The sequence below is a fragment of the Triticum dicoccoides genome, chromosome 3A (assembly GCF_002162155.2).
Source record: "Triticum dicoccoides isolate Atlit2015 ecotype Zavitan chromosome 3A, WEW_v2.0, whole genome shotgun sequence".
NCBI lineage: Eukaryota > Viridiplantae > Streptophyta > Magnoliopsida > Poales > Poaceae > Triticum > Triticum dicoccoides.
Window position 1 is genome coordinate 124,034,112 of NC_041384.1, and position 16,420 is coordinate 124,050,531.

The 16,420-nt window shown below is 43.4% G+C and overlaps 1 protein-coding gene across 7 annotated transcripts; it reads right to left on the reverse strand.

The window, feature by feature from the left end:
* Positions 1-5,833: 5,833 nt before the first annotated feature.
* Positions 5,834-16,420, reverse strand: LOC119267527 (probable tRNA N6-adenosine threonylcarbamoyltransferase, mitochondrial). Of its 7 annotated transcripts, none has more exons than XR_005132477.1 (15): positions 16,042-16,379; positions 15,392-15,682; positions 15,238-15,282; positions 15,038-15,112; positions 14,861-14,957; positions 10,533-10,623; positions 9,895-9,944; positions 9,335-9,525; positions 9,135-9,220; positions 8,252-8,330; positions 8,094-8,177; positions 7,898-8,012; positions 7,544-7,632; positions 6,313-6,513; positions 5,834-6,058 (listed from the first exon to the last, which is right to left on the reverse strand). XR_005132477.1 is itself a non-coding variant. In XM_037548920.1 (15 exons), exons 3-15 carry the CDS (start codon positions 15,641-15,643, stop codon positions 6,388-6,390), a joined length of 1,380 nt encoding a protein of 459 aa, XP_037404817.1. In that variant the 5' UTR covers positions 15,644-15,682; positions 16,042-16,119; positions 16,402-16,420; the 3' UTR covers positions 6,086-6,387. The 7 variants fall into 7 exon arrangements, 6 of the variants coding, with proteins under 6 accessions (XP_037404817.1, XP_037404820.1, XP_037404821.1 ...); XM_037548920.1 differs by lacking the exon at positions 5,834-6,058 and adding an exon at positions 16,402-16,420 and having other exon boundaries at positions 6,086-6,513; positions 16,042-16,119; XM_037548923.1 differs by lacking the exon at positions 5,834-6,058 and adding an exon at positions 16,402-16,414 and having other exon boundaries at positions 6,086-6,513; positions 15,392-15,672; positions 16,042-16,119.

Consider the following 16,420-nt stretch of genomic DNA (forward strand, 5'->3'; position numbering starts at 1 on the left):
AGGCACTAGGCACAGAGGCAGGGCCGGCCCTGAGGGGGGCAGGGGGGGCGGCCGCCCCGGGCCCCCAAAATATTGGGGCCCCCTCCCAGGAGGTACGCACGTAGCCTATGTGGCATGGCCCAGGGAGAGAGGCAGGGGCGTAGCAACGCACGCAGCAGATAGCAGCCCACGAGTCTTTTTTTTTTTGCAGTTTCCTTTGCGATCGATCGTAGGCACACATCACCCCCGCAGGGATCTAATACTCGACCTGGATGAGCGCACGGGCGGCATAACCATCGCCGGCGAAGCCGTCTTGTTTGTTCGGCAGTCCACGCCTAATTCCCGTCCCAATCGGCAACCGCGTCAAGGCGACAGCCGCCGATGTCGCGGCGACGGAGTAGCATGCAAATAGGCTCATCAGGCTCTGGTAAGGATGGGATTGATTCCGGTAGGGTTGTATATGGATCCCGTAGTCCATGCCAAACTCCAGTTTCCTTCGCTCCTTTCTAACTAATGAATCCGGTACGGTTGTTTGGATCTTGAGATACTATCTTAACTTGCTTACTCCCAGCAGAAAGAATTGCAGTTGGCACGAGCAGGATTTTTGCGTGGCATTCAAAAATCGGGAGCCATTATGTCATTGTTTGATTACAAAAGTTGGAATATGGGAGGATGCATATGTCTCCTAAATCAAGATTAATCAGTAAGTTGCGTTGAATTATTTATTAACTCAATAATCATTGTTATGGTTTTGTAGTGATGCTGCAAAAGCATACTGATGGTTCTTTCCGGCTAGATTAGATGCCCGGGATCAAAGTGGATAGAAAAATATGCTTTTAGTCCCGCAGGTGATATAAAATAATATATACTGAATCTTCAGTACAACGATTTTGTTTTTCATATAGTTTATGACATTTCACCCATTTATATGTTTTATCTCTAGGTCTTACAAGATATTTCTAATGCTTCAGAAAAAAACATTTTATCAACAATGACATGTATAAGGAGGCCCTCCGTGTGTTGATGATGCTCGAGGTATGCTGCCTTTGTCCTACTATAAGAAGATATGCATATTGACCAAGAACAATGTGAGAGCTGTAAATGTTCCTAGAGAAGTTAAATAGTTGGCAACTTAATACAGTAAGAATAAATTGTTGAATGAGATTGATATCGATAACATCATCCACAACTTTGCATCTATGAATGTTAGAGAGAAACTTGAAGGTACATGTATATCGATTATGTGAGTTTGATGCACTTTACATTTCACATATGCACATATGGAGCACTATTTTTTATTTTTATAGTAAAGGGCCCCATGTTCTAGTTTCGTCCCGGGCCCCCGAAATGTCAGGACCGGCCCTGCACAGAGGGCTCTCCGGCAAGGCCGGTCGTTGGGTCAGGGTGGGCCCGGCTGTTCCCGCAAAAGGGTAGGGCGGGCCCGGGGCAGCCGAGGGACGGCGGCGTCCCTTTCTCCCGGCCGGTGTGGTGTGGTCCGGCCCGATCGACGCGTGACGGGGCCGGTCGCGGTCGGCGCGTCGGGTCGCCGGGGCCAATCGCGACGGGCGCCGGCTTCCCGCCGCTGAACGCGCCGGGACGGGCGTGCATGTGGGTGCAAGTACAGCAACTTGCTCGATCGTACTGTAGTATCATAGGCCCTCCCTTTCGCACTGCTCGCCGACGTCGATCGATCTGCAGCCGGCCGGCCCGGTCTCTCCTTTCCGGCCAACTAGGCTCAGGATCTTTGTGGAGCAAGTTGGATCCGATGCGATTTTTTTTGGCGATTTTGACCTCACACTGTGTAGGAAATTGACACAAAAGAAGAAGAAGAATCTACAGTTCGTACTAGTAGTAGCATTTGTACTTGTAGTCAGTACTGCTCCTTTTTCTTTTACTCTACATATAGGATCTGTATGAAATCAAACTTTCTAATGTTTGACAAATTTTATGGTAGAAAAATATCTTATATGCGAAGTAAAAGAAACATATAGAGTACTAACTACATATCCTTTTTCGTCCAAGACCAAGGATATCGAGTGTTGAAATTTCCAGGCAATAATTTTAGACTTAGGGCATGGCCAATGCATAGTCACAGGATGATGCCTCACATGTCATGTAAGATCGGATAACAGAAAAAATAGGTTCGGACGGGGAAGCGGAATCCTTTGCTGAAGGTGGGTGCTTGGAGAGGAAAAGTGTGGTCGAGTGCATAAAGTTGGAAAAGTTGAAGTGGAAAGTAGGGATGCATGTGTAGTGAGAGTCACTTTTTATTCTTTGATGAGGTTCACTGAGAATCGTTTGCATTGGAAAGAAAAAGTCAATATAGATGCCTCATACTACTTTTTGTCATGGAGCATATATATATATATATATATCCCACCATTGTACATGCCCTTGTGGGCATCTTCCGCCTTTCTCCGTCCCTTGAATTCCCACCCTCACCCCTCTTTTCAATCCCTTTGTCATGTCAGCATGTAATTAAACTCAACCCATAACTGCTTGTATGTAGCATTAAGCTGGCCATAATGAGATTAACTTAGCTAGTAATATAACACACCCCGAGGTAAGTTTGCTTCTGACAAATATTTAATGAAAAAAAGGTGTTTACGGTAATATAATATGTTACCTTATATATAACGCACCCTAAGACGAAATGACTCTACTCCCTCCCTTTCGATTTATAGGGCTCAATTTAAAAATCTCACCAACCCAAATAGATGGTGAATGATAGAATACTTTTTATAATTTACAAAAGTAACTAAATAATGCACCCATCTTTCTAAAAAAAATATGCTTATCATTGCATTAATTGCAATGCACGGATGCATGACCAATAAATTATCAAGAACATTTACATGCATTGGTGAGTTAGTTCTTAATCCTTGTATACAACAATTTAATGCACCTTAAAATCTAAACATATGATGGGGAGTAGTACAATTGAGACTTATAAAACAAAACTAAAATTTTAAGATAAGCCCTATATACCGGAAGAGAGGGAGTACATATGTTTCTACCACTATGAAGCTAATGACATTGACTAGTAACACTAAGACTAGCCATAGTTTAGAGTAACTTACACTAGTAACATGCACCCTACCCTAGACTATGTTACTACCTCCATAGCGGGTAGTAACATATGTGTGGTGTCATGTAAAATTCTATTTATTAGGTTATAGACTTATATTGTTTTGGGATATGTGATGTTACGGTAACTTAACTAAGTTCTCAATTATTATTTTTTGAAATGAGGCAAAAAATTTGCCATTTTCATTGATTAGGAAGAAGAGAATTGCCTGATTAATTGACGGAAAACCGGGCTAAAACCGATACAACACAACCCACATGATATGGGCACCACTGGCCAACCTGGCCACCGACATGGAACAGAAACCATGACGGCACATGCCAACGGATGGCCACACGCGCAAGCAACCGACAACTCCGACTTTGACGACGAGCAACACAAAGAAAATATGCAGGACTTGCGCTGAGCGTACCCTCCGCAAACGACCACCGAATGCCTGTCATCGTCGCCACCTGGACTCGCTCCAAAGCAACCAAGCAACCATGGAAGAGCACCTCGGACACGCCGGGAAGAACCGGCTATTGAAGACCACGCCGTGACCCAAGCTCCTCTCGACGCCATCATCGTTGCCAAACAGAAACCAACGTTCCGCCTCAGCAAACCACGTAGCAAAGATGCCGCCATCGACGGCGAAGATGCCATCATCCACCAACCTCTTAGTCGTAGCCGGCTCCGAGACGCTGCCCCCAAGGAGGAGAAAGACGCGTAGACGCCTCCATCGCCCGATCCAGCGGATATGAGGTTTCCTTCCGGAGCCAAAGCCGTGTGGAGAAGGAGGAGCACCTCCACGACGACGCTTCCAAGAAAGATCGCGCACCCGCGGGCACCGCTGTCGCCGACTCCGGTGAAGACCGGAGCAAGGATTTCTCCAAGAGATGTGCAGACCACCTGGCACCAACGACCGCCGCCAACTAACCACCACTCCTCCGAGGCCGACCTCACTCTGGCCACAGGATCCCACGATCCACCGCGTCCAGACAAGCACCACCCTCTGGCCGAAGCCGCTACCACCACACACGGGGCCGCCGCCCCAGAGTCCAAGAGCAGACATGGCCAGCAGATCTGGCACCCACCTTGAGCTGCGCCGCCACGAAGCAGCAGATCCTCGCTGCAACACCGGAGCCGGGGGGGCTGCCACCCCGTCCCGAATCCCGCCTGGATGAGCTGCCAGGCTGAACCCAACGTAGCCCGCACCACAACCGCCATGTCTAGCCACAACTCAGCCAACAGGCGGAGCACCCAGCAGGCAAAGCTGCCCACCGTCGTGGGAGAGCCGGATCCGGCCGCACTCGCCCAGATCTGGCGAGCCGCCGTCGTTGGATCGCCGAGATGGCTGCCAGAAGCCGGCCCAGAGTTGAACACGAGGAGATCACCCCAATCACCGGAGAAGAAGGGGGACGCCACCCGACCCCCGACTCGTCGGAGAGGGGCGCCGGCGGAAGCCCACCGGCTGCGAGCGACCACACAAAGCAGAGAAGTGGGCCGAGCCTCCCCCACTGAGAGCCGCCAGGCGAGAAGAGCGCCCCCGCCGCCGCCATCCGCCGCGCGGGCTTCGTCCGGCGGCATCCTCCTCCGACGACGGCGGGGAGGGGAGGGGTGAGGGGGGTGGCCTGTGGCGCGGAAGTGCACTCACCTCTCTTCTTATTAACTCACTGCGACATACGCAAATTTATTGAGTTGGACCCGATGTTATTCTTGAAATTACTCCCACTATGACCAGTCTAATATATTACTGGTCAGTTACTTCTCGCTGTGATCAGCCTTACTCAGTTTCGGGTTATTTTACCCAGTGGTATGTGTACGATACGTGCTGGACTGGTAGTTGCTTGTAGCAATCGTTTAAAGAGGACCTCATAATGAGCGGTCAAACTTGTTCCTTTTGCACGTTGGCCGTGGCTACGTTGATACATACGTGTGGTGCAGACGTGTGGTAGGGAATCTACGGGAGTCTTATTCTGGACAGGGACTTTTGTTTGCTTGACAGGGGGTCCATCGCCGAGGGATTTGGCTGGTCTTAAATTCGTTACATCATGGTGATTGGGACTCGGTTCAATTCAATTCAGTGCCAAATCGTTCTCTGCATTTCGGAGGGCGCATAGTTAGGTGGAGACTTCAAGTACTACCTTTCGTCCTGGTTTATTAGCCTCCGTTGTATTCTATGTCAAATTTTAATCTTGAATTTAACTACAAAATATTAATGTTTGTCATAAAAAATAATATAATTAAAAAATATGTTCGAATACGAATCTAACGATATTATTTTATGACATGCATTAATGGTTTATTAGTTAAATCTATAGTTAAATTTTGAAACAAAATAGAAAGGGACTTGTAAACCTGGATGGAGATAGTAGGTCAAGAAAAAATAGGCAACGGCAATTCTCACAAAAGGGAAAAAAAAGGCAATGGCTTGTATATGTGCACTGATTCACTCTTTTACTTTAACTTTCATCTGCCGTAGTTCAATCGATTCTATGTGAGCTGATGGTGATGAAATTTGCTCACCCTAGTTCAACTAATAGACTTTGGCACGGGTGCTCTGTATTTTTCTTGATTTATTACTCCTAACTTTTCAGCCATGTTTTTGAGATAGCTCACCATCCAGGCCGAATGGTTCAGCCATGTTATTTAAATGGAAGACGAAGTTTTCATTGACTATGAAACACGTGCCATCTGTAAACACAAACCAGTCACCGTGGATTGAGCCATGGCTCTTGAACAATCGAGACGGATTAAGAGGTGTTCTTGAGCAATAAGATATATACGTGAATTAAAAAAATCGCTCGATGGCAAGCATCTTCATATATATGATGTATATGTAATAGTAGTGTTCTAAGGATTTGCAATAAGAAAACAGTAAAGAGGACCCAATTCACGCAGGATTGGCTTATAGTCACTTGCACGTTAGCTAGATAACAGCATCGGGAACACTGGAATCAACAACTGTTAAACATGCAACAGTAAAAGAGTGAAGACGTGGATTCATCCCGTCTGTCAAAGCGGAGCGAAACAAGCCATTAGATAACTGAACATTTTGAGGGTCTCAATTATTCAAAGAACAGCTTGAGATATCAAACAATCTGACAAGGACTATATCTCATATGTATAAACATAATATAGATTCAAATATCAAGCCATGGAGCAGCAAACATCTTGTTTGCTTCTCAGGTGTACAATGAACAGAAAATCAGCTCAGGCCTTTGCAAATAATTACTGCAATGACAAATAAAGGTGAGCAGGGTTACCCAGGTAATGGTCCCAAAACTGGATTATGTGGAACTCAATGGCAGCACGCAGCCAAGATCGATGGTCCGACCGAACTAGCTGCGAGAGCTCTTCATCATGGATGTAAGTGATGGATGGATCCTAGCTGTTCTCAATGATCGTGAAACACTTCTTCCTTCTGAGTATTCTTCGCCAAGAGGCCATCTTGGACGCAACTCATACTGTAGCAGACAATAAAATGATCAGGGTGGATACTAGCGAAACGGCCAGAATAAAACCTGTAAGTTCTGCATCAGATTTTAAATACTCAGTTCAGGACACTTCTCAGTGGAAGACGATTCCTACCATTCCAGTAAAGGAAACAAGAAAGCTGGTGCTCATAGGAGAGGGCACCATCTGAACCCATGGGCATATGCACCCACTTTTCATAAAATGCATTTTAAGCACATTTTAAATGTCAAAGAAATCAAAAGAAAATATCACGCATACAAGTTCGCAAATGTGTGTGCGCGGCACAAAGTTTTATGAAAAAATGTCTTTTTGTTTTGCCTCTGCAAAAAAGACAAACTTCAGTGCTTCTAAATAGTGTTTCACGACATAATGTTTTGTCTTTTTTGCACAGGCCATAAAAAAGTTATTTTTCCGTGAAACTTTATGCACGCATATAAAACAAGGAGACGTACCCATGCAATTTTTTTCAGATTTTTTTAGAATTTAGAAATGTGTTTTCCAAAATGGGTTCATATGTACCCGGATTCATCCATGTACTTCTCGTGCTCATAGTCCCTGAATTAAATGACCTTGCTTCAAAAATCATGCCAAATTCACTTATTTGTTTTCCTAAGAGCTCGTTTATCAACACTACTCGAAGTTTCAGACGAAGTTCAAGAGTTCGACATATTTTATTTGGATCTTCAAACTTTAATGATGATGGGATCACCATTGGTGTTATATTTACAATCTTCATTGACATACCAAATATTTTTATCCAAATAACTATTTAGCTTTTAAAAGGAGCTGATCATATGTCTAAATTAACAAGATGACCAAATAATATGATGTAAAACCCCTGGAGAACTTAATATGAAAAACAAAATAACACAACTAAAAAATACATAATGGAGCTCCCTATAGTGCAATTTAATCAGTTAATTTGCACACTTATTTTATAAAGTTATCTGTTATTAGTTTTCGAACTCATCCAGTATGGAGTTGATTTTATCAACTCTGCATACTGCTTGGTTAGATTACCTGCATATCGTCAGGCTCATCAGCTGGAGGTGGATCTTCAAATCTACCGGCAACAAAGTGCTCGATTCCAGTCCAAGCAATCATGACACCTATGCAAATAAAGGAACATATCATATATTACTAGTTCTAAAAGAAAATATCTGATAGCTGTCACAATTGCGGGAAGAAAGTTGGCAGAAACGGTCAGGATAATTCATTCACATGCTTCAAAATGAAAAGGGGATACAGCCTAGGGTCTAGACTGAAAAACCAACTATGCTGAGTTGCATCAAAGTTGATTCTGAATATTAGATGCTTTTACTGGCAGTGTGATTGAATATTACTAATTACAGCTCATAACAACAAACTCATTACCATTGTCAGTACAAAGACTTGGGGGAGGGGATACAAGCTGTAGGCCATTCTTCTCAGCAATATGATTCAAGCGTGCCCTAACATATTGGTTCGATGCAACACCACCTGAAACAACCTTTAATAATTGAATCGGTTAACACACTGAATGAATTAAGGAAAGCAATTGAATTTAACAGCAACAGGATATCTGGATTACAAAGTGTTTAATAGAAGGCTCCATCTTCAATGCCCATTCAACTGCTCGCTGGCATCTATCCTCCAAATGTAGAACAGCTATCCGCTGCACAAGTTAAAGCTATCAGAAACTTATCAGAGTCCTCATGGACAATGAGTACAATATCCATGATACTGAACCTGGAAAGAGGCAGCAATGTTTGCCCTTAGTTGTCTGTCTTCTTCTGTTGCAGATGAAATGGGGATATCATCTGTGCACCTACAATGTTGTGAAAACAGAAACACAGTTAATTAATAATCACAGCACAGCCGCGCACCTACCCTGCTTCAAATATGCAAATTCTTCCTTCAGCGATAAATACATTAAGGCATTTTGTACCCTCATTTATTTGAAACAAAATGATTTTGATTACTTAGCCTACATCATATGTAGTCACATCGAAGATATTCCATTTACCAAGGCATAATCTATTCAACAAAATAAGGTGTCAAACTGACAAGTGCTTGAAAGATGTACGATGATTTCCATAACAAAATATTCAACAATGTTTTAAGCATCAGTTGCATCGCTCTACCAACCAGCATTGTTCTTGTTATCTGGTCCAAAAGAATCCTACCACATCTGTACGGTATTATTCACACAAAAAGATTTCCAAATTCTGATAATCTGTAAACTTTGCTTGGCAAACATGTCTGCCTCAGATCATTATACATTGCGTAAAGTGTATGAATACGCTCTAAAAAATGAACTTTGAGTGTTTGACATTGAGTTACTGAATGGAAGGTTCTGCACAAGTTTCAAGTTACTATTTACTACATGAAAAAAATTAAAATAAGAGTAAATTCTTAAGAATATGTGTATACTGCTGAGAGTTCCAAATGAAGTTATGTTTGTCAACCTGGGGTGTGGGGTCAAAGAGAATGAATTCCGAGGATGAATAAACGAGGAACAAACAGCATGCTAAATGGCAAAGGTTCTATAGAAGACACCAGCAGGTGTGTTTATCTTATGATGAAGAAGATGAAATAAACAGTGCAACTAAAAGGAATGGCATATTCATACAGATTTCTGGATTCAATGGCCAATCGAACTTGAGTCTTGAGACCAGCATAAGAGAAATTGCAATCTTTGTGTTGTCGCATCGGAACCTGGAGGTAAATGAAAAAAAGGCAAGTAACAATATCATGTCAAACTAAGATTAATGTTGGTAAATACAACTTAGCTCCACAGCACTTGTGGAAAAAGTACAGCCGCAAACTTACTCTGAAATTAATAGAATTTGGATCACCTTCTAGGGCAAGCTCTTCAAGAGCAGGACCACCACCTTTCCGTATATCAAGACCCAGCCATCTTGCTGACTTGTCATATGCCTCGCCAATTGCATCATCTATTGTAGTCCCCAGTTGAACATACTCACCAAGGTTCTGAGCAAGAACAAGAAGATTGTGTCCGCCTGAACATATTAACTAGTTAGCAAACACAAGTGTGCCAGCGTTAGTATCAAAATAAGCATATCTGGCAGGTTAAGACATACTATCATGCAAGAACTTAGGCCGATTTAGTTTTGCATTAAATTATTTCAAATAAAAAATCTCAAAATTTAGTGTATGGAAATGTCATTTTGTACAAGTGGAAATATTTATGACATTTCAATACTTGCAATAAGGCACAACATAATAGGTGGCAGCTAGGAAAAGAATGAACGTATATCTTCTGTGGCCTTATTGCTTTTGTAATTTACAACTGTGAGCTTCTAGGGAATCACAGAGAATTAAGCTAGATCATGATATAGAATGCTGAGACTAATGTAATTTGCATATACCTGAAATTAGAAGAGCCAAAAACGGGTAATCAACGTCCTTGTTCACTAGCCTGATAAGGATCAAACCACATTAATCCATAATTCAGAGAATGCAATATCATTAGAAGTATGGGGAGGCACGTATGCTTATCTTTTTTACATTTATAGAGTGAGGCCTTCGTCATAAATATGTTTAACATATTTGAAGTAATCAAACAATGAATTTCACACCTTAAGTTCACAACAAGGCATGCTGGTAACAGATATGACATGGCAAAAGAGCTTCTAGACATAAATTATTTCCTACTCAAAGTCAAATTCTAGCTTTCATAGAGTAGAATTTAATTCAATCTTTGGAGGTCATATCACAAAAAATGGTTCAATTTTCAGTTTTCGCAGCTTGTGCTAGACCTAGTTCAGTGTTTCCGTAAGTCCGTAGCTATTGTAAGCGGAAAACATACTGTAGGACATGCAAGTAGTTTGAAAAAGAAGATCCACGCAACCAAACACTTTTCGGATCTGGTTTAAAAAGTTACATTAAAACACCTAATTTTGTGTCCTCGAACAAAAAAGATCATATACAACTTATTCTGTGTGATGTTGAACTCATCATATAACTTGTGCATCATTTAAAGAGATGTCATACGTCCAATGATTACCTGGAAACTAATGCATGTGCCTCCATATGGTGAACTCCAACAATAGGCAAGTGAAATACTTTTGCTATTTTCCGAGCTTTGTGAACACCAACTGCAATTTACAGATGTCTTCATTAGTCATTACACTCACATAAAAAAATCAGAAAAAAGGAAATTTCATTTACAAGATTTAACCAAAGTCTTGCACTCACATAAACAATAGAAAAAATAATAAAATGATTTATCTCCAAGGTCAAGAGTGTCCCACATAAAATAGGATATAGTGGTCTACTCAGCATGGTTCGAAAAAAAGAAAACATGACCAATTCTGATTGAGTGGGTAAGTTAACCATATATATAGGTAACAGGAAGAAGTCCAATTTTCGTTCCTCAACTCTATACAGAATAAGTTTGGTCCCTCAAGTATCCAAAACCGTCTTGAATTGGTTCCCCTTTGCCCTACTCAAAGCGGTTTTGAAGATGATGTGGGCCATTTGGCACTGTTTCGCAGACGTGATAGCCCATTCAGCACAAGAGACTGGGGAAATGAGGGGTGGGAGACAAGAAGGAAAATAAAAATAGAATATCATTTGGAAACCTTAGTTAATATACAAATAAAAAGCAGGGGAAATATTAATTGTTTTACAAATATTATTTGAAAAAATAGAAAAAACAAGGAGAATCAGAAAAAAAAGGAAATATTCAGTTACCGAAAATTTGAGAATTATGTGGAAAATAAATGTAGAAAACGGAATGCTTTTGAAATCTGTCAAAAACACAGGGTTTTTCCAGAACATTGATGAATGATATGCTTTTTAAAATATTCTAAAATATTTAATAAACTTTCAGGAATATTTCATTTTTTTTTCTTCTGAATTTTCTTCTTCTTCCTTTTTTTTACTGAAGGGATTTTAAGGTCTGTGAAACCACAGTCAAGTCATCGTAAAACCACTTTCAGTGTGGCAAGGGATCAAATCTAGACGGGTTTGACATTTGAGGGGCAAACTTATCCAGAGTAGTGTTCAGGAACCAAATTTATACTCTGGAAAGCTGAGGGACTAAACATGCACCTTCTCCTATCTGATATATCAGTTCAGTACATGATAATTCAAACAGTTACTATGAACCGGTTTTGCAGATGATTACGTCTACACGTAAGAAGGAATTACTAGAAAAACTAAAGGGCCGACATGCTAGTAGTAAAAATGCACTACACCTAAAGGCTAAAACATTTGCTTAAGTACCACAGAGAAAGATAATGAAGATCACATCTGATAGGTGAAGCTTAAGTCGGCCTCAGACAGTGTAATACATATGGAACATGGAAGCAGCAAATATTGGCTTTCCGAATTGTGATACTCCAGACACACAACCATTATCCATCCTGGCGGTGACGAAAACACTCGATTCTTCCACGCCTCGGCTACGCAGCGCTCTCGATCAAACAAGATTCCCATGCTTTTACACAACACTTCTGAAGTTTTTCTGCACGAACAAAAAGCTGACATCTTAAAGGACTTCTTCCAACAGCTCATCGGGACCTCAAAAAATGCAACATGGAACTTCAGCTTGCAACAACTGTACCCCTCACCCCTCCCCCAGCTCAGTGATCTTGCACAACCTTTCTCTCATGACGAAATATACCAAGCCTTCCTCTCTATGAACACCAATGCTAGCCCTGGACCAGATGGCTTTGGACCCATCTTCTTCAGAAAATATTGGAATGATATCAAACAACCCATCCTAACCTTCTTCTCTGCCTTCCATGATCAAACCGCTTCTTTAGAACGATTCAACCGGGCCTACATGGTTCTTCTTCCAAAATCTCAGGCACCAACAACCCCAGACGCGTTTAGACCCATATCTCTTCAAAACTGCACGCCAAAAGCAGTTGCCAAAGTCCTCACCAATAGAGTTAAACCTCTCATCCCACTACTCATACATTATGACCAGACTGGCTTCCTTCATGGACGTAACATTGCTGAAAACTTTATATACGCTGCCGATATCCTCAGTGCATGCCACTCCCGTAAAGCCCCGACCATGATCTTCAAGCTCGATTTCAGGAAAGCTTTTGACTCCATATGCTGGTCCTCCCTCATACAAATCTTACAAGCCCGCGGTTTTCCCTCTGACTTCTGTTCTTGGGTACAAAATATCCTTCTCACTGGGAAAACAGCTATCCTTTTAAATGGCGTTCCAGGATCCTGGATTCAATGTAGATGCGGCCTCCGCCAAGGTGATCCATTCTCGCCGTACTTATTCATCATCGTTGCCGACGTCCTTCAACGTCTAATCGCAAAAGCGTTCCAAACCAACGTTCTTTGTCACCCGTTACGGCCTAACGAACCACCTGTGACACTTCAATACGCTGACGATACACTGATAATTGCTGCGGCTAGCGACGCCGCCACCATTATCCTCAAAAACACCCTTCATGACTTCGCCCTTGCAACGGGGCTAGTCATCAACTTCCAAAAAACGGCTCTTCTCACCATAGCCACCGACTCTTCCACGCAAAACAGCATTGCCACAGCGATTGGTTGTTCCTTATCCTCCTTCCCGCTAGTGTATCTAGGTCTACCACTCTCCCCCACCAAACTGCCTCTCACAGCTTTCGACCCGATCATAGACAGCTTTCGAAAATTCCTCTTCGGTTGGGTGGCCCGCCTGCTCTCTCGGGGGGCACGTCTCACCCTGCTAACTGCGGTTCTTGACTCCTTAACAGTTTATTTTATGTCCGTCTTTCGCCTACCAAAATCGATCATAGCTAAACTAGACGCCATCCGGAGGGCGTTCTTCTGGTCTAACGAGCCAACTTGCACTGGGGCGAGCTGCTTGGTCGCGTGGAAAAACGTTTGCAAACCTAAAGATACTGGTGGTCTAGGCATTAAAAATCTGGAAGTTCAAAACCGCTGCTTGCTTATGAAATTCTCCTCCAAAATTCTACAACACCCAAACATCCCCTGGACCCAATGGTACCACCACCAATACCCTCTTGGCATTGCAGCAAAAACCTCAAAACCCTCCTTTCTCTGGAAGATCATCAACAACAACTTGCCACTGCTAATTGAGCACTCATTTGTGCTCACATACAATGGTCTATCCACCTTCTTTTGGCTTGATAAATGGTTACTGCAATCTCCCCTCCAAAAAGTCTTCCCAAACCTCTTCTCACACTCCATTGATGACAAGGTGTTAGTGGCTACTGTTTGGCAAACCAGCTTGTTGGCGAACCTACGGAACCGTCTGTCTAATGCTGCTGCTCGCGAGTTGGATTGTCTGCTGTTGTTGTTGCAGGATTTCCAGCAAACGGACCAACCTGACGAAAGATCCCTCACCCACGGACTACCGTTCTCTGCCAAGAACGCCTACTCCTCCATTTTTGCTGAAGATGATACAGACCCTCACCATGACTTTGTCTGGGCTTCCAAAGTCCCGATCAAAGTCAAGATCTTCGCATGGCTCCTCCTCCGTGACCGGCTCAACACGAAGGCAAACATGTTCCACAAACACATTGCCCAATCTGCCGCATGCCCGCGCTGTCAAGACCCTCATGAAGATGCACTCCACCTCATCTCCAACTGTTCTTACGCTACACAGGTCTGGTCCTCCTTGGGCCTGCCGGCCCCGACCTCCCTTGCTGCTCTGCTCCAACACCCAACGCTTCATGGCCTCAACCCCAATATCTGGCCATCGGTGGCTCTCACTATCTCTTGGAAGCTATGGGATTCCAGAAACGCGCTCGTCTTCAGGAATGACGATCATACCCACAGAACCACGATACGGAACATTGTTGCTGATTTCTCTCTTTGGGTTTTTCGGTTCAAAAAGAAAGAAGACAATATCTCCGCTAGACAATGGCTTCACTTCCTCTCTTCAGCTGTACCCTAATGATCATGTTGTAACCAAACTACTATTGTAATTCTCGACTCCTCCTTTTGAGTGGTAATATATTCAGGTGGGGAAGCTCTCCCCCCCGGTGACCGTTCAAAAAAAAAATCCATCCTAGAAATCTGGCACACTACAAGCTATATGACAACATTTCACACAGCATGGACACTTCAAGAGAGTCAGCACTAAATTCTCCAAAACAGTTCTCTAAGTGAATAATAAAATTCTTTGGTCTCATCGAATTTAACTCATTTGAACCATCATCAACACGCCTAAAACCTAATTGATAAAAGTATCCTGTGTGCAAACTTACAAAATAATTTTATTTTTTTGCAGGATAAAAGTTGAATTTGGTATCTAACGAACAGGCATTTCCCTATTTTAGTAGCATGCAATGGTAAAAATCAGTAGTTCATATTTATTTTAATCAAGATCAGAATAGCAAAAACAGGAACCTCTAAGGCATAGACTAAGTCCTGGTCCAATGGTCACGGCCACAGCAGAAAGATCACTCTCTGAAACATTTGCCTCATCAAGTGCTTTCTGAACAACCTGCAAGACAAAGATGTAAAAGAAAGTTAACACAAAGGTAGATAACTTAAAGTCATCCATCTTCTTAAAGGAATACGAACCTGATCAATTGCAAGAGCATGAGCTTCTTCGGCCATCTTAGGAGCAACACCGCCCCATTTTACAAGCAAATCTGACTTCCAGACACATAACAGTACAATCAGCAACGTGTAAAGGATACCACATTTGCCAAAATTTCCTGACCACGGTATATAGACACGAAACAACTAGAGAGAATGTGAACTGAGATGCATATCCTTACTTGGGAAGCAATCACTTGGCTAAGGATCTCCCCATCGCCTCTGACCTGCAATCGACCAAGCATCATAGAGCCAGGCACTAAGCATAAAACCCTAGAAGGTTCGACAAATATAAGTGACTGGACGGAAAGGGTGCAGCGAATGAGCCATGCGTACCACGGCGGCGGCAGTGTCGTCGCAACTGGTCTCGATGCCGAGCATGAGGAGGTCCCGGCGGGCGGGGATAGCTGCGGAGGCCATGGTGATGAGGGAGCGGGGAGTACGAGGGGATGATAGGGGAGAAGCAGAAGCAAGGAGGCTGCGGAGAAGAGGATGGTGAGAGCGGGAGGATTTTAGTGGGGTTCTGAGGAGGAATGCAGTGGCCCATGAAACCGGCGATGATAAGGTTGGGAGAAGGGTGGCCATCATTTTCCCAGGCTCCGTTCTAGTGGGTGACCCTGCAGCCAGCTGGGAGCACAATCAAATTACATTAACCATGTTCAATGTCCATACACATAGTAAATAATCCTCACTATCCATACACATAGCAAATATTCAATTCAGCACTGACAACCAAGGTCATCATGGATACAAGCATATATGACACAGCCGCATAAATCGGCTTTTTTTTTCTCATTGTCCATCTATAATGCAAAAGTGAAACAAAAAGAAAGAAATAACCTCAAGATGACATATGCAAAACTGAACTATGTTCATCTCTGAACTGCAGCTAACGATGCATCTTTGAAGCACGCATGCACAAGCATTCACACAATGACACAATTACTAGTGATTCCTCTAAATAGATCAACATATATTGTTCATACCTGAGGAGAAAGTCACCAAAGAGGGAGCTGATGTCCGTCCTGGTCGCCGGCTTGCCGTTCCTGATTGTGTCCTTGGCGCTGCAGGTCAGAGAGAAATCAATCAGAGAGAAGAATCAGAGCAGAGAGGGAGAAGGACCAGAGAAAACTTTAACGGCGCAGCGGAAGGACTCCTCGCCCGTCTCCTCCCCAGAACCGAGCCCCCGTCTCTCGCCGTCGTCACTCGCTGTCCTTCCGCCGCGGTTAGAGAGAGGACAGGCAGCATAGTCCGCCCGCCGCCCGCCGCCCGCCGTTCACCCGCCCCGGTTCGAGAGAAATAGAAAAGGGAAGACTGACGGGAGATGGGGAGGAAAGGGGAACTACCTGCTTCACGCGCGCCGCC